We start from the raw sequence: 18,091 nt of genomic DNA on the forward strand, positions 1-18,091 counted from the left end.
ATCACTTAATTAGTGATCTTTTTAAGATAGAACTCTAGTAGTAGTAATCTATATACCAGAAATATCAATATGGCATATTATTTAGCCGTTGGCATTATACGGTAGTAATTTTAATTTTCACTGCAAGATAAGTACTTAGTAAAATTTCGTAACAATCATAGAATACAATTTAGAACAGTTTCCTTGCGAATAATTTTGATGATCAATATACACGTTTACTTTGATGCTACAATCTTGGAATAATATCAAAAATAACTTTAAAAGTCCTCTAAAATATATTAATAAAAATTCGATTGAATAATATAAATACACAATATAGTTTTGATGTAAAGGTAAAGTTCTTATTTGGTAAACTCAAATCCCAATAAACACCCACAAAATGTATGAATGATTGTTTAAATAGTCGTGATTCAGACAGTTTAAAATAACCCGCCTGTAATCATCTGACATTGAACTACAGACTACCAAAGTAGTTCTGTCTGCGGCCATGACATCCGAAGGAACGTTAATTTTGGCGCCATTTATTTATACTTCTTATATTGTCTGTTTCTTCATAAACTTTTTCAATAGTTTTTTCAACTTGAATTCTGAGTATTCCGTTTAAAACATGGAAATTAATTACAACCGGCTCTTATGAACGAAGATAAAACTTATAAATGTATTATTGGTATTTTTACACTTTTAATCAATAAGACCATAATCAGGATAACTGAAGTTATACATTTATAAACAAGTTTTTAGCAACCTAACTTTAATGAATGAATACAATGAACAATTTATTAATTCTGGAGGGTTTGCAGCAATAAATATATAGGCCCCATATACTGAAGAGAAAATTTCGATATTAAACGATTTCATACCCAAATTCAAATAAAACACACTTAAATTATTGTCATTTATATTCACATTCATAATTTGACATCATATAACAATATGAAAATTATCAAAATATTGACTTGAACAAATACATTATGTTGTAAAAATATATGTATTTATTGATTATGCAGAGATCTCTTCCCATTGTGGGTGTAATTGATTTATCTGAAAACAAAACAAAATGATGAGTATTTAATAAATTCTTTGCGATGTATAACCAATTGCTGAATTATAATAATATTTTTATTGTGAGAATTAAAGTAAACATTAAGTGTAGCCAATGTCAATTAAAAAATCTCTTTGTACAGAAATAAATCCCCGTGACCACGCTCGCTGTAAAGTGTTCGAAACGTCGGGTTAATAATATAATGAATTAATCGCGTTTAAAATCCGTTAAAAAGTTTCTAATTACTAAATCCCTCTTTTCTTTAGCAAATGAAGCGTAAACTGCTGGACCGATTTAGCCGAATAATCATTCAATAGCATAATTATGTTTATTTGTTTGTTGTGTTTGTCACTGTCATAAGAAGAATCTTATGAAAGGCTATCTGATCTTCACAAGTTCAACGGAAACTGGGCAACGTTCAATGGATCGTCGGGTCATCCTGTAGATTGTAAAAACGAAATTAAAATAAATAAATAAAGAAACGTATTTTATCACACGTGCTATTTCAGATTTTAGTTTTGATTTGATACATATAATTAACTTTTCTTAAACTATGCATCTGAATATTCAGGTAGTTAATTCGGTGCCGTTTAAGAGTCTGGGCGATTGAAGATTTTTTTTATAACACAGCGGACAGCTGAACTGCTATTTCGCCTGATGGTAAAACGGTGCACACACGTTGTCCGCTTTTAGGGTTACTGATGGGAATAAAGAAACTGGCGAGGGAAAGGAGAAAATGAGGAGAAGGATACGGCAAATTTGACCAGAGGCACGAAGACCCAATCACCTAATTGGAAGCATTAGCGGTGCTCTTGCTCATCAGCTTGGCGACCATCTCCTGCACTCGCTTCATCTCCTCGAGTTGCGTGGTCACCTGGTACAGCCGGTTCTCGCGCTCCACCACCGTCTTCTCCAGCTGCTTTATCATCTGTGCCCGAAAATTATTCATTTATAATTTCCTTATACTTGACCTAATGCGTAAAATGAGAATAACTATATAAAAAGAAAAGCAGTGGTGGCTCAGTGGTGAGAACCTCGGACTTCAAAATCGATAAGTCGGGGTTCGAGACCGGGCGAGCGTGCAGGAAATAAATTGATTTTTCAATTTCTCTGCAGATGTGTATAACATCACCACTGCTTAAAACGGTGAACGGAAAACATCGTGAGGAAACCGGCATGTCCAAGAATCAAAAAATCGACGGCATGTGACATCTGCCAACCCGCACTTGGCCAGTGTGGTGGATTATGGCCTGAACCCTCATAGGAGGCCTGTGTCCCAGCAGTGGGAACATATATGGGCTGATGACGATATAAAAAAAATACTAAGCATATAAAAAAATAGTTTAAAAACTCCCATACATAAAGTATGAGACAGCAGAAAGGTTCGGGCGAGCACTCACAGCGTCCCTCTGGTCCAGATCCCTGCGCAGCGCGGCGGCGGCCTGCGCGCTCTCGTCCAGCTTCTTGTCCCGCTGCTTCACCCGCTCCTCGAACTTCACCAGCACGCCCGCCAGCTCGCTGTTCTTGTTCATCTGAAAATTCACGAGAATCGCTGATGATGCTCTTGTATGCTCTGCCCTGTTCTACGCGACACACGAGATGCGCAAACCTATACCGGTTCCAGTAACTTTAAAAAATTGAATAAAAATAACCAAACTAATATTTTATTATTCTACTTATTTAATTTCTATAGATGTTTACCTCATAGATAGATTAAATAGATATAATAAAATAAAAAATAAATAATTTATTTTGTCCCAAAATTAAGGCGTTCTAAAGTACAAACAAATATAATTTATATACCCGAAAACCAAAATTAAGCTGTTAATATCACTCTCCCTTTACACTTATCTACATAAAAGCTCCAAAATCATCAGATATTAGAAATTTTAATGAATATAGAAAAAAACACTATAAAAAGTGCGACTAACCTGTTGTTCTAATTTCTTTTGTAGCGCCTTATGTTCCGACTCCGCTTGCTTGAATCTCTCCTCGGCTTCTCTTTCACGAACTTTCATTTCACTTTCGAACGTCTGTGAAATATAAAAACGTATTATGATTAAGTATTTATTGTATTGTATTTATTTATGTATATATAACCAGCCGCTTGCCCCAAGTTGACCATACATAGCCAGATATCTAAACTTTAATTTTTACACGATTTATTTAAATTTTCAAACACGTAGGTTTTTTTTATTATCAGAACAAAAAATGAAATAACATAAGTAAATCAGTTGTGTAGCAAATAAAGAAAAAACCCGCTGAGGTTTAAAGTAATGTGCGTATACAAATAAATTTACAATACTACTACAATTCGGTTTAAAACTGTCTCATTAATTGGGTAAGTAATTTAAACATACCAAAACAATATATTTAAAGTTTCATCCATATCCATAAATAATTACTATAGTGTGTTTAAGCAGAAATACTTAAGTTTACGTTTTGAATTAATCATTAAGTTAAGGGAGAACGTGTCTCCTGACACAGGTTTTTTCTTAAACTTACTACTCCATATTTTGTAAAATTGGAAATGAAATAAACCATTTTTTATATTTAGTAAAGGAAACATTTGTGTCCTCTAACTTTGTAATGTAGGTACGTACGTTTGTAATTATGATATTACCCTCATAGATGGCGCTTTAAACAAACCCCAATTGAACCGGAAATGTTACACTAGATGGCGCTGTATTAAAAACGCTCACCGCCAACTGTTGTCTGAACTCCTTTTGCAAATTCTCCTTTTGATTTTCCTTTTCCAGTTTTTCAGCTGCCAATTTCGCTCTGTAACCACGCAATGTTGTTTCTGCGTCTTCCAATTGTTTATGAAGATCCTCTATCGTCTTTTTATGTCTGAAAAAAATACATATAAAAAAAATATTATTGAAGTCGAGAAATCGAAAAATAACAATAATTTCCATAAAATAAATTAAGAGGAAATCAACGAGGAATTATAAAAAAATAAAGTCAAAAAGGAATCTGCATCGGCCGGGAATCGAACCCGGGCCGCCCGCGTGGCAGGCGAGCATTCTACCACTGAACCACCGATGCTGTTAACAACCTTGATGAAAAAGTTATACAGATCCATCTTTTTGTGAATTAAAAATTAACATTATGAAATATTTATGTACCGTTTAATAGCACAACAAACTTTGAAAGCGAGTTTACATAAAAAATAGATATAGCCTTTGGCATTTTATCAAACCAGTCAAATTATAACTGTCCAATACTTAGCCTTTATTACCTTTTCGTGAAAATGAAAAGACAAAATACATGAAAAAAAAAATTGTAAAACCGTATATATTTTGCTGTATCAATCGATCATCCAGACATTTTTTTTAATCTCTGCGACGTGTCGCATCCTTTCTCTGCCTTTTTGCCTTTTCAACAGTATTGTGCACTAAACAACAATTACTGATATAAACTTATACAAGTTATTATATTAGTTGAATTATTATTAATTTTAGAATTGTAGAATGGTAACTAAACTAGGCTTCTATCCTATCCTACTCTACCCGCGTCATAGTAAGTAAAATATAAGTATATTGAATACTTCTCCGTCAGCATCTGCGTTGTGTACAACACGTCCTGCTGCGACGAGTTGGTCGCCTGCAGCAGCGCCAGCGCGTGCTGTAGCGACGCCATGTGTTCGGTTGCACCCTGTTTGTTTGTTTGTTTGTATATAGTTAGTTATAGTAGCTGGGCATACGCTGTTCTGCCTAATAGATGCTATCCGATATGCACACAAAATTTCATGAAAATCGGTCCAGCCGTTTCGGAGGTGTGTGGTAACTGACATTGTGACACGGGAATTTCATATATGTATATAGAAGAAACTTGACGCTCGTCCCGGCTCTGTCCGGATATCAAATTTCCTGTTTAATCGCAAGGGAGCAATCTAATCTTATTACCCAAGTCACCTCACCACCACCTTGTCTGTATACCAAATTTCATAAAAAAAATCCGTTCACTAGTTTCATACATAATATATAGAAAGGTAAAAAGCATAGTATTTCATCCCGGAAAACCCACGAGATCGGGATAGTACAAAGATTTTTTTGCGAAATAATAATTTTTTTGTTTGATGTTTATATAATTGATTAATTTTTTTTTTCTTTTGTGATGAATCTCAATGCTTGCCTGAAGGGCTACGACACGCTCAAGGGCGTCCCCCCTTGTCGGGGACCGCGAACCTCGGCTTGGGCTGTCGCAGGAATGGAGGGGGCCTGAGGGGCCGTACTCGGTCGGGTTAATTGATTCAGTGAAAAAACTTTAAGCAAATTGGAAAATGGACCTAAAAACTCTTATTGATATATTTTCACTTTTGCCAAAAAGATTTATATCTTTCTTTTTTATCATGTTAAGTACGAGTGTTAAATTTGAACGAATATAATAAAGTCTAGATAGAATTCCAAAAACTAATAATCAAAGAAACAATTACAATAGAGAGACGTTCTTAGTAAAAAGTAGTGTAATAGATATTAAATATACATTTTTACAAAACTAGCGCTCCGCCCAGACTTCGTCTGTTCATCATGTCTGTCATAAACAAGCAATATAGCAATAAGGGACGTCCATATCCCGATTCCCGACATCAGCGCGTACAAACATACAACAAACTCGTCAACCTCATGTCATTAGTATGCTTTACCTGCAACGCGACCGAATGTGAATGCAGCCTTTGTTCCAAGCATGTAATCTTATATCCATACAATTCCATTACACTTGATGTTGCTATGTCCGATATCTGAAAACAAAAACATAAGATATTTCATTTATTCTATTCTATTTTGTTTTTTATTTGATTTGAATCTAATAAATGCAAAAAAAACATTTCGAGTTATGTAAATTTAGCACTATTTTGAATTCTCTGAAAGTAAAATGAAACTCATCACCAGTAACAATTAAGACAAATTTAAATATTTTTCTGAAACAAATTTTCTCAAAGCGTACCTACTCTATATAAACAGCCTTAATACATGATAATATGCATAAAAAAATCAAAATAAGAATCAAATTTAATAAACTATATTCGAATTTCGAATTTCGAATATCAATGAAATTCCAAATTCGATATTTGATTTTCAATATTCGAACGCCCCTTCACTCACCTTCCCTTCGTCCAATTTGGCAGTCAATTTAGCCACTAACTCATCAACTGCCGTTCGCTGTGCGGGCGATAAGGACAGACCTTCCGTGTCGGCCTGAGATATGTCCGCTACTTGTGGCTCCGGGGCGGACACGTGCTCGCTGAACACCTTTGTGATAACACAACATTATTGTTATTTCTCTTTTTTTATTTTGTATTTTTATTTTTATTTCGTATTAATTCTTTTAAATTGCACAAAGAGGAATCCTAAAAAATATAAAGGAAGAGCCACAAGACCACTTATTGGGCGGCCTAGTGATAAAAACAGTATTGTTATACCCGTCACGTCACGTAAAACGTCACGTTTATAATATAGTAGTACATACAGTGGGAAGGTGGATGCAAGCTCACCTGATTCATCTGATCGGATGGAAAATAATGGTGTTTGACTAATTGCAATATTTGTTTTCTTCGTGCCGCGTTGTTGCTCGTGAGACCGGTACACAGCAATTTCCGAACCTGTAACAAATAAATTATACACTAATTGTGTAAACGAGTTTTTCCATGTAACATCAATGTTTCGGTGCGAGTATCGAAATCGGTTACACCGTTCCATAGATAAGCCAGAACGCGACCGACAAAAATTATATGCTCTATACATATCTATACATATACATAATATGTATATAATATAGGAAATAAAGAAAAGCTTACCGGACTGGGTACTACCATAATATCTGTAATAAATAAAATGCACACTACACCACCCGCAACGTACATACAACTCGTTCACGTAGCATTTTATTAAACTACTAGCTGCGCCCCGCGGTTTCACCCGCGTAAGTTCGTATCCCGTAGGAATATCGGGATAAAAAGTTGCCTATATGTTATTCCAGTTGTCCAGCTGTCTACGTGCCAAATTTCATTTCAGTCGGTTCAGTAGTTTTTGCGTGAAAGAGCAAACACACATCCACATCTTTACAAACTTTTGCATTTATAATATTAGTGGGATGGATGAAATTAATGATAAACACAAATCATCATGTCATCACCCACCTGATGATGAGCCAGCATCCTATTGAGCGCGGCCTCCCACTGGCCGTCGAGCGGCGCGAGGGACAGAGTCGCGCGGCAAGCCACCACCACCGCTTGCTGGGACACTTCCACGCCTACCGGACCGTTCTGGGAATTAAATTAATTTACATTTTTATGTATACAAAGTTCATATTTTATATGTATACTAGCTTTTGCCTGCGGTTTCGCACGCGTTAAATTCAGAATAGTTTTGTAGATGTAGTATATATAAACCTTCCTTCCTCGAATCACTCTATCTATTAAAAAAACCCCCATCGAAATCCATTGCGTAGTTTTAAATATTTAAGCCTACAAAGGAACATAGGGACAGAGAAAGCGATTTTTTTATGTATATTATCACTATGTAGTGATAGTGACAACTATAAAAAAGCTCGTCGTAATTAACTACCTCCAATGTTCACAACTGGACCAATAAAATTTGAATGAATCCACATGGGAGGCACCAGCTTTCAAATAAAAATAGAGATTCATATGAATCAGATCACCCAGTAAAAAGTTACGAGGTAACAAACTCAAAAACAAAATTACAGTCAAATTTAAAACCTCATTTTTTGTAGTTGGTTGAAAATATAACAAAGAATGGTAGCGATGGACAAATTTTTTGACTTTCAACTGCAAAACCGTAAATTGTATATCAACTACATAAAATCTATTATAAATGTAATATTAACATTAGGAATCTATAACAGAAAATTCCCCACGCGTGGAAAAATTTAAATTTATTTAAAGTACACTTGCAAGGATATTAAAAAGTTCAAAATTTTTAATTAAACGTATATGTCGATTTTATAATTCTGAAACACCTAAGATATAATAATTACAGACTATAAATATCAATCTTCCTTTAGCAATATAAAATACCCCACTTGCACAAATTCTCTTATTTCTTTCACAATTATCTTTATTATAAATCAGGTGTAACCAAACCTAACCTAAATTATTATAATATACCTGTGAAGTGTACTGCAACACTCCATATAGAGTGTCTTCCAGCGAGTCCGGAGTGACCTCTTGCAGGACTCTCTCTTGGGTCTCGCTTGTTTCACACAAAGCGCCCACCACTTGCAGCTGAAATAAATACAAACACACACTAATGATATAAAAGTGAAACAGTATTTGTTTGTTTGTCTTTCTTTCACGTTGCAATTGTATGATTTTTATGTCTGGAGATGGTGAGGTAGAGAGAGAGGGTATGTTTTATTTAGATGACGTCAGATATCTGATACTCAGGCTAGTGCTACTAAAGTTTTTTTGTAATACTAAAGATGCATTATTGTTCGGAAGGTTGATACACAGTTACTGTGACGTAATTTACGGAAGGCCCCTATGAACTAATCACATAAATATTATAAATCTGAAAGTTTGTTCGTTTGGATGTTTGTCCGTCAAGGTATAAGCTGACTTGGACGATAGGATGCTCTTCATCCCGATGAAATGCTCCCTTGGGATAAAAAAATAGGAATCTTGATATACATACGGGCGGAGACGGGACGAGCGTCTTGTTTAAATGAAAAGCGGTAGAGAATCTCACCCATTGCAATCCAGCTTTGCCGGGCTCCAGAGCCGGCGGCACGAGCAACGCTGGCAACCCATCGTTCAACGCGGATATTAACTCTTGCGGTAACCGACCTTCCTCTGAAAAAAAAAAAAAAAAAATCTAGAATTATTTCCACGCCCTAAGCTCAAACGAGTAATACCAATCCCCTAGGTGCGCCATGAAGTAAGTACTCATAAAATACTACGCACTTTTGCGTTAACATTCAATAGTGCTTGTTATAAAGTGATTTTAAATAAAAATATGTAATCCCTTATTCCAACAAGTACTTAATAATTGCATATAGGCACACTATAGTATAAAATTCTAATTGGGTTTCTGATTGTTTTGATTATATCTATTATCAGTAGACGACCTAAATCCAAAGAGGTTCTCCATTGGATTTTTTTTTTTTTTTGCTTCGTTACTCAATAGCTCCGTGGGTGCTCAACTGATTGACATGATTCTTTTTGTGTTTGATGAGTAATTGTAGTCTTTCAGTCAAATTTTAGAATTTCGAGTAGTACCTCCCCCCAGGGCTGTTGGTGAATCATTTTATAGAAAATAATTGATTTTTGATATCAGTATTCGTGGTGAACTTACTTACCCATGCAATATGTAACCAAATTTTCGATTATTGCTTTAAAACATACGTGACAACAGTTGGATGATATAAGTATTCAAAAAAATCCACTCATACTTATAAAAGCAAATCCTTACAATATCTTCTCAACATAAAATCAAATCTTTACCTCTATATTGTGTGACTATGGCCGCAAATAACTCCAAAGCCTCCGGCAGGCAGACCCGACTGGCCTTCATGCACAGACAGACCAGCTGATTGTGGTGGCACCGCAGTGTGTATAGATCTGTTGAATAATTTTAAAGAACTCGTCTTTTTTGGCCACTTATTGCACACTAGCTATGCCTGGCAGTTTTAACTATAAACAGAATAACAGACAAACAACTTAATCCCCTAACCCAAGCCTTCATGTGATTATTTAAAAAAAATAAAGAAGTCTTCATGTGAATGTGTAATAGATGGACAGAAAGACACATAAATTTATCATTAATCATAAAACTATCATTTTCAAATTGTACAATTATATAACTTATAAACATGTTTCAAATACATCATGTTTTAAAGAGAACTATACTTTTTAATCTATGATATATTCAAATATCTTTTTTTTTTATTGTAACATAACAAATCCACACAAGAGTACAGACAGTGCTATTAACCACCTGTATATTTTCTTATTAAATTTCTCTTCAGCCGCACCATATATTAAATAACTCTCCATAGATGAAGCTTACCCAAATTGACTAGAACGGTTAAAAACTTGAGTACATTTCGCAAACAGCCGGCAGCTGTTTCCGGCTCGCCGGATTCATCTGGTGTGGGTCTACATAATATGTCTGCATCCTGAAACAAATAATTCAATTCAATTAATGTATTGTTCTTTGATAGATTCCCAATATTCCCATAGATATCTTTTGATATTGCAATATAATACAAATAAGAATACATATTTCTAACAATTAATATTTAAACTAAACAAAAGCCGTTTTAGAAAAAGTAGTACACTTAATTGTACAATTTTTTATATGAGGTATTTTAGTTACAGTGCAATATTAGTTGAGAGTCCATCACAATATATGATCCGAACCAGCATCTTCCACGACTTCTATTATAGATATAAAGATTTAAAAAGGGAAAAGATTGTAAAGTTCTGGACATGTTATAAAATAAAACATATATGTTAGATTGAATAAAAAAATACATTAAATAATAAAAAATATTACCTTCAAAGCGTCACTCAGTGAGTTACCAAAGTGAGGATATGTGAGTACATAATTCCGCAGACTGTCATCAGAACACAGATCATTTATAAATGTATAAGCATGCAGGAGTTGAGTTTCGTCTCGTTCTCTGTAAATAATTAAAAAAATAATTAGTGAGGGCTGTTGTTATTTAATTTTATCTTTTAGAAATTAAAAACTTTTCAACGGATTTTAAACGCACTTTACAGCGAGCGTGGTCACGGGGAGACACAGGTCTCCCCGTGACCACGCTCGCTGTAAAGTGTTCGAAACGTCGGGTTAATAATATAATGAATAAATCGCGTTTAAAATCCGTTGAAAAGTTTTTAATTTCTAAATGTATAATACTCGTGTGAAACCAAACACAAGAAAATAATTTTATCTTTGTAAGTAGGTATGTATTTCTATGATTATGCAGTATGTACTTCTATTTTTATATTTTTATGTATATCTATTATATACGCATGTACATATTTCATTTTATAATTGTAAACTATAAAACTTGTAAACTCTCCTTTACCACCAGGCTGTCTGGAAGAGACGCTACCTTAGCGATTAGACCATCTATTGTGCTTTTGAATGTGTTTAATATTATGTATATTCTTTTCTTTCGTTTTCTTATCATTTGGAGCACAATTAAGCGTTTTGATTGTTTGTATAACAACACAGACTATACAACATTTTATTAATTACTTGCTGCGCTCCGCGGTTTCACCCGCGTAAGTCCGTATCCCGTAGGTATATCGGGATAACAAGTTGCCTTTATGTTATTCCAGTTGTCCAGCTGTCTACGTACCAAATTTTATTGCAATCAGTTCAGTAGGTTTTGCGTGAAAGAGCAACAAACGCACACACATCCTTACAACTTTCGCATTTTTTAATATTATGTAGTAGAAAGTAGGATTAACACTTCAACACTAAACTCACACTATGGCCTTAGTGAAAGTGCGCATGGTGCAACACAGATAGCTATGCACGTGCGCAGGCTGCGTCGCGGCGCCGCGGGTCGCGCTGGACAGGCACAGCAGCAACCGACACACTTCCACACCGCCGTAACCACCGTCCTGAAAAGAAAATTATACATATTTTAGATTTTTTTCTACATATGCATCTCCAAACAGTCGCAGACTATGAACAAATGTTGGGCATGGGCATGGGCAATCGTGTTAAACATTTCGCCTCGATCTTCGACGAAAAATTTACTGAATTATTCCACTAATTTGTACATGCACATGCATGGCAAAGGGCACAAATCGCTATTTGTTAAAATAAATTGGAATTCATGTGCTCATGTTACTTATGATGTGTAAATTCATCTTTATAGCTAACTCTCCTTATAAGTGTTCAAACTTACCTTTGAATGTTATTTTTAATGAGATAAATGTAGAGATAACTCACCTTTAAACTAATCAAATGAACAACAAACTCCTTAGTATCCACTGTTCTCATCAATGAATATATCGCTGGCAAGTTCCCATAACACACATTAACCAACACAGTGAGGGACTTGTGACTGATCGTTCGGTGCTGAGGTTCCACCATTGGTTGTACTATCCAATTGGTTAAGGTCTTCATTAACTCTGCAAGATATGATTCCTGCCAGCTTATCTTGATTCCATATGAGATGTCCTGAAGAGCAACCAGATTATGATAGTATAAAGATTATTTTGAATGAAATATAACCTCCTTGGTACAAAAATTATGTTTGTTTTACAATTGTGGTTTACTATTTTGCAAAAAGTAATATATCAAAACTGTTCCCTTTAAAATTATAAATATTAGTTATCACTGAAGCAATTGATAAAGTATTATTAGTATTTAATTATTCTCTTTATTAATGAAACACAATAGATCCCTCTATCCGCCATGTCCAGCATAAGTAACATGTACATCAGAAATTACACAAACCTGCATCACAGACAGTAGCTTTATTTTCTTATCATTTGATATTGTGTCTGTCAAAAGACGGGACAGGATTGGCATAAATCTGAAAGTGTTATATGAAACATTAACAAACCTCAATTACCCAATAGCCTTAATGAATCAATATAAATAGAATATAATTTCAATTTTAAGAGTACTTATTTCTGAGTATTATTGTGGAAAACAAATTTAATTATTCCTATACCATATAAATTTTGTTTACAAAGTAAACAATAAAATTTTGTTTTTAAGTTTGATATTATACTCACTTATAAGTATGTGTAAGGGCATGCCTTGCACTTGGCTCTATACAAGCCCTCGCTAGCACTGCTACTCCAGCCCAGTGTGGTCCCCGACCATCGCACATCACCCTCCATAATGAACTGAAGAATGCACACACTTCTGAACGGCCCGGTGAGAATATAGATAGGTCACAAGATGATGCTATTAACTGTGGAACATTTCATAGAATTTAAATTATAAATTAAAATTTGTATTTTTATTTCGTAACAAATTTTTAGTTATTGCAACAGATAACAGCACTTTATTTATATTCATTAAATCAATTAAATATATATAATGGCCTTTCGAGACTAAAAGGATTTCAGGAATATTACGTCGACTTTTCTCTTTTTTTTTAGATCGGGCAGTGATTATTAGAAGTAAAAATGTTACGCAAATGTAATTTGGGATAAAATTCGAATTAAATAACATACCCCTAGATATCTCGTCATCAAATTAATCGCAGATTCGCTGTGTGTAGTTTCAAATTCGCGGGCTGCGGTCACAAACGCTTTCAAATGTCCAAATTTTGAGCTTTCAGCTGGATTTATATTCCATCCCTCACCGTCGACCTCCATAGTTATATAAAATAATCTTCACACAATTACGTATAAAAAGTCACAAGCATTAAAACACATGCAATAAACAAGCCTCAGATGCCTTATATCCATTAAAAAATATTCACTAAATAAACAATACAAAAATTAATAACACACGATTTCAATTTCAACTGTTTCTTTTGAGTGTTGACAGTTTATTAGACGTGTGCGCTTCTGATTCTCTATTGGCTGGTTGACTGGCACCATCATAGATAATTATAATTCCGGCATCACATATTAAGACTGACACAGATAAGTAATATACTACGCTTTGACTATGGATGGATTTATCTAGGCACCTAGACAATTTAAAATTTTTATGCCTTCGTTAATTTTATTGCATTGTTTACAAAAGGAGCAAAATGAAGTATTTTTTTAGAAATAGAAAAATAGAATGATAAAAGCCTGTTATCTATTTTATGTGCTACGTAGTCTGTAGCATAGATTATACACTTATATACTGGCCGTATATAACGTACTTGATCTGTGACACTGACAGAAAAACGACAATTATATATTCAAATTTCAACCAAAGAGTAGTTTAATGATAGGTATAGTTCATAATCTGTGGACTTAAGTGATGTTTTGTGTTTTTATTTTGCAATTTTAACTGATGTGTGATAAGGCAATGAAAAAAGTAACAATTCTATAAAAAATAAAAAGGTAAATATGGCGCTACCCACGGCACAACCAGCAGAAATTTTACGTGCCTGGCAGAAAGATGATCTTTACGAAAAACAATTGGCTGGCTCATTAGCGAAATTGTTACCATCTCACCATGCGTCCAAAGCAATACCTACGTCGTCTGTGTTATACAAATCATTGACAACGCTTCGCGATTTGCAAACGCTAGGTGAAGAATATTCTGGTATTGTGCAAGTAGATGATACATATCACAAATTACCATCCTTCTCCAACAGACTATTGAGCATTCTGCTGTCCACGTTCGGCGAGAATATAACAAGGCATATCCTTCGTCAAATCGAGAGACAAGTTGAGCAGAATGTATCCCTAAAACCTGAGGCACAGAACTTTTTCCTTGTTATTTTACGAGCATTAGGTAACATGGTGCCACAAATTGAAAGTATACATAGAGCACTATCGTATATAAACGGTGGGCCTCTCCAGATTTCAAAGACAGCTACTGGTATAAACTACGTCCATGTGAGGCCGGCAGCTTCAGCATTTTATGCACATTTACGATTATTAAGTATTGTGACACTTTTACATGCATTTATAAGCTGTGGCCAAAGTGTGTATCAAGCAAAGAAACATTTAGAACAAATGGCTGACTTTCCCAATGAAGTGGACAGTAGTAAGTCATGTGCTGCATGTCTGGAGGAGATAGTTCAACCCTGTGTGTTACAGTGTGGACATTATTTTTGTATGCAGTGTTGTTACGGAGCTTTGGAATCATGTGCACTGTGTAGGACACCATTTACAAAAAACACTGTTGTGCCATTGATGAATTACTGTCCTAGTGTAAAATAATTTATGAAAGACATAATTAAGCTCAAGTTTTCATTTGTTACATTAATACTATAAAATCCTATAGGTGGGATGTGATAAAAATATTATGATGAATTAAAATCATATTTAATACTATATAAACTGAAAGGGAAATGTGCAATAAATTGGGAATTATAAGTGTAAAGAACACTTTGTTTTATTATTATTAAATCCTTTATGCTCTGTAATACTTAGTCATTATTATCTTTCCATCTGACCAGATGAATGTTAAATATTGTGTATTTTTTAAATAATAGAAACACTTAACATAAAACATTTCTGTTCTTAAAAAATTTCTCATAAATTAGGCAATGCTCAAAATTGCAAATGCTCTAATACTGAAAATTAAACATTTCATATTGTAAAAAACCACACCAATACTCATACAATAACAAAATGAATAAATGAAACCATTATATGCATTTAACAATTTTCATGTTTTTGTATGAAATGTTTCAGTTAGGGAGACAAGAATCATTAAATTTTCTACAAAAAAGTTCACTTACATCCCTTGGTATAATAGACCAAACCAAAACACAACAAATGATAACAAATCCTTATCAAACACAAAAAAGAATCAAGTCAATGGATTGAACCCACTTAGTTATCAAGTTACAACACCAAAACAAACAATTGAATTGAGAGCCTTCTTGGATTAAAAATAACAATGCATTTATTAAAAAAAACTTTTATTATAACATATTATTTGTAAGGTACAAAGCTTTAACAATATTAGGAACCAATCTTAATTAGTTCATCATGCATCCCACACTCCCAATGATGTTACAGTTGGAATATAATTTAAGAGATTTCATATAAATTAAATGCCTCCAGAGAAAAATCATATTTTATCTATGGTATATTAAGTATAGTTAGTAACATTAAATACCCTAAAACCTATTTATAAACAAATAAAAATAAAATTATAATGGTTATCTGTAATAAATAATTATAGCAGTCTATTTGTTTGAAAATTTTATAGAATTTTTAACTTCATTAATCAACTTTTTCAATTAAAATTCATATTTATTCTTTCTTATTACAGCACTTATGTTATTTAAATGTCAAGATATCACATTCCTCAAAAAACACATCCACAATAGGATTAAAAAAATCATTTTGTTTTTCTTCCCTTTTTTGTTCTGGAATCACTTTATTTTTCCAGTTAGAATAAAGCCGTGCACACAATGTAATTTAGTATATACAAGCAAAGTCCCAGTACATCTTCTTGTGGGTATGTGGCAGATGATATACACAAGTGTATCACTCAGCAAATTTTCTCAATGAACATGTAGGTGACCAGCCTTCTATGTCCTGCCAGATTGAGATTTTCTTGTGTCCACACTCACATGATAACCACTGTACCAAAGTGGCGGTCAATAGAGTATATGTCATATCTATGATATGAAATCTCATAAATGCAACAATTTAAGGGTCTTCAAAATTAATGCAAGCATAACAATAATAAACAAACAATATTATGCAATACATGGAATCTGGACATTCAGACAATCTAATAGCTGCTGTTTTAATTTGTACTCATTTGAACCTTATTTTATAAAAAAATCAGAACCATAGACAACATTTATAGACTATACCATAGACTAAGTCACAAACCAAAATCAGAATACTGTTTCATTAACATTGAAATCATAATATGCAAAAGTAACATTAGGTATAACATTTAATATTAAAATGGCAAGAGTTATTCTACTTTTAGAAGTTCCACATCAAATATAAGTGTAGCATTGGGAGGGATGACGCCAGGGTGGCCTCTCGATCCATAAGCAAAGTCAGGTGAACATGTCAATGTGGCCCTTTCACCTACAGACATCTAAAAACAAATTACAATTAACAAAACTTATTACATATTATATTAGATATTATTTTGAATCAGTTAAAACAGTCCACTTGCACATCTATCTCTTAATATAACATAATGAACAGGGCAGTCTATCTTTCTTAACACAAGTTATAGGGCTTTAGCTTCATAACAAAATTGTTAACTAATGATTAAGGTGAAATAATAAATTAGCTAAACTTAGTTAATTAAAATTTAAATAAAAATTGGTTAGGCTATCCAGAAATTAAAATGCTATAAATTAATTCAGAAGATCAAAGTAACCTCTTATTGACATAGTTTTAATTCAGTAATTAAGTGAACAAAACTTATAAAATACCTTGGCAATCCCCTGATCCCATCCCTTAATAACATCACCCTTTCCAAGAGTAAATTTAAAAGGTTGGCCACGATCTCTAGATGAATCGAATTTCTTTCCATTCTGTAGCGTTCCTGTATAGTGCACGACCACTGTTTGCCCCGCCTTTGGGTATGTACTGCCTACAATTTATTCGACAAGGTAAGCCGGTTGCAAATAATTGCATGACACGAGTAATGTATTGAAACATACGTACCGTTTCCAGGAGAAATCGTTTCTACATCCACACCCATCCTCGAACCTAAATGTTTTTCTGTATGTTTACGATATTGAAACAATACCTTCCACCAAATATATTTTTGTTATTCCAAGTTTTCACCAACTTCCAACAAACGCATGCTATGACAGATATATATTTAGCACATGACAATTGACAGGACCACAATAAAACCTACGTATATTTCAATTGGCCAGTGCTTTTAAATGCACTGTTTAATCAACACGATCTCTTAATTTATCATGCAGTGTGCAGTTTTAATTATGCAGTGACTCGTAGAACGTGTTATCCTCGAGTTTACACTGCAGTTTTTTTTTGCAGTTTATGTTATTTATACGGAAAGCTTAGTGTCGCCAGTCCGACTCACACTTGGCTGATTTTCATCAAACGTGTCAAAATCATAGTAAATAAAAATCCTAAGCCAAGCTAAATGTGGTTTTGGTCTCGTGATATAGACTCCGCAGTAATTATGTATAAAATTTACGAACAATATATCTACACTAATGTTATAGAAAGGAAACCTTTGTATTTTTATGTTTGTAACGTTTTCACGCAAAAACCGCTGTACCGATTTAAAAATTCTTACATCTTGGAAAGCTGCAGCTTAATGAATGATAAAGGAGATATATATACCACGGTAACGGGCAAAGAGCTAGTGCCTAGTAAGGAATAAAAATATGTCACTCAGTGTTCGGAACCGTACGATAATTATCGTACAAATACGATAATTTTGTGCCTGCGTACGATGTACGATAGCATAC

At 33.9% G+C, this 18,091-nt stretch overlaps 3 protein-coding genes and 1 non-coding gene across 4 annotated transcripts; 1 reads left to right on the forward strand and 3 right to left on the reverse strand.

The window, feature by feature from the left end:
* Window positions 1-909: 909 nt before the first annotated feature.
* LOC119837093 (protein CIP2A homolog) lies at window positions 910-13,845 on the reverse strand. Its single transcript, XM_038362591.1, has 20 exons — window positions 13,221-13,845; window positions 12,774-12,955; window positions 12,490-12,568; window positions 11,980-12,210; window positions 11,509-11,645; window positions 10,564-10,690; window positions 10,075-10,183; window positions 9,510-9,626; window positions 8,755-8,858; window positions 8,175-8,291; window positions 7,185-7,310; window positions 6,540-6,647; window positions 6,151-6,297; window positions 5,691-5,786; window positions 4,593-4,699; window positions 3,745-3,892; window positions 2,974-3,075; window positions 2,443-2,574; window positions 1,830-1,970; window positions 910-1,041 (listed from the first exon to the last, which is right to left on the reverse strand). The coding sequence occupies exons 1-19, from the start codon at window positions 13,362-13,364 to the stop codon at window positions 1,830-1,832; spliced, it is 2,454 nt and encodes an 817-aa protein (XP_038218519.1). The 5' UTR covers window positions 13,365-13,845; the 3' UTR covers window positions 910-1,041.
* On the reverse strand, window positions 4,020-4,090 carry Trnag-gcc. Its single transcript has one exon. It is a non-coding gene; the product is annotated as a tRNA-Gly (tRNA).
* Window positions 13,846-13,913: 68 nt separating the features above from the next.
* On the forward strand, window positions 13,914-15,044 carry LOC119837089 (peroxisome biogenesis factor 10). The gene has a single exon (XM_038362586.1). It carries the CDS (start codon window positions 14,055-14,057, stop codon window positions 14,874-14,876), a length of 822 nt encoding a protein of 273 aa, XP_038218514.1. The 5' UTR covers window positions 13,914-14,054; the 3' UTR covers window positions 14,877-15,044.
* Window positions 15,045-16,032: 988 nt separating this feature from the next.
* On the reverse strand, window positions 16,033-17,645 carry LOC119837008 (peptidyl-prolyl cis-trans isomerase Fkbp12-like). The gene is made up of 3 exons (XM_038362487.1): window positions 17,310-17,645; window positions 17,075-17,235; window positions 16,033-16,728 (listed from the first exon to the last, which is right to left on the reverse strand). The coding sequence occupies exons 1-3, from the start codon at window positions 17,344-17,346 to the stop codon at window positions 16,600-16,602; spliced, it is 327 nt and encodes a 108-aa protein (XP_038218415.1). The 5' UTR covers window positions 17,347-17,645; the 3' UTR covers window positions 16,033-16,599.
* Between the last annotated feature and the right edge of the window lie 446 nt (window positions 17,646-18,091).

This window comes from Zerene cesonia, chromosome 26, assembly GCF_012273895.1.
Source record: "Zerene cesonia ecotype Mississippi chromosome 26, Zerene_cesonia_1.1, whole genome shotgun sequence".
Taxonomy (NCBI): domain Eukaryota; kingdom Metazoa; phylum Arthropoda; class Insecta; order Lepidoptera; family Pieridae; genus Zerene; species Zerene cesonia.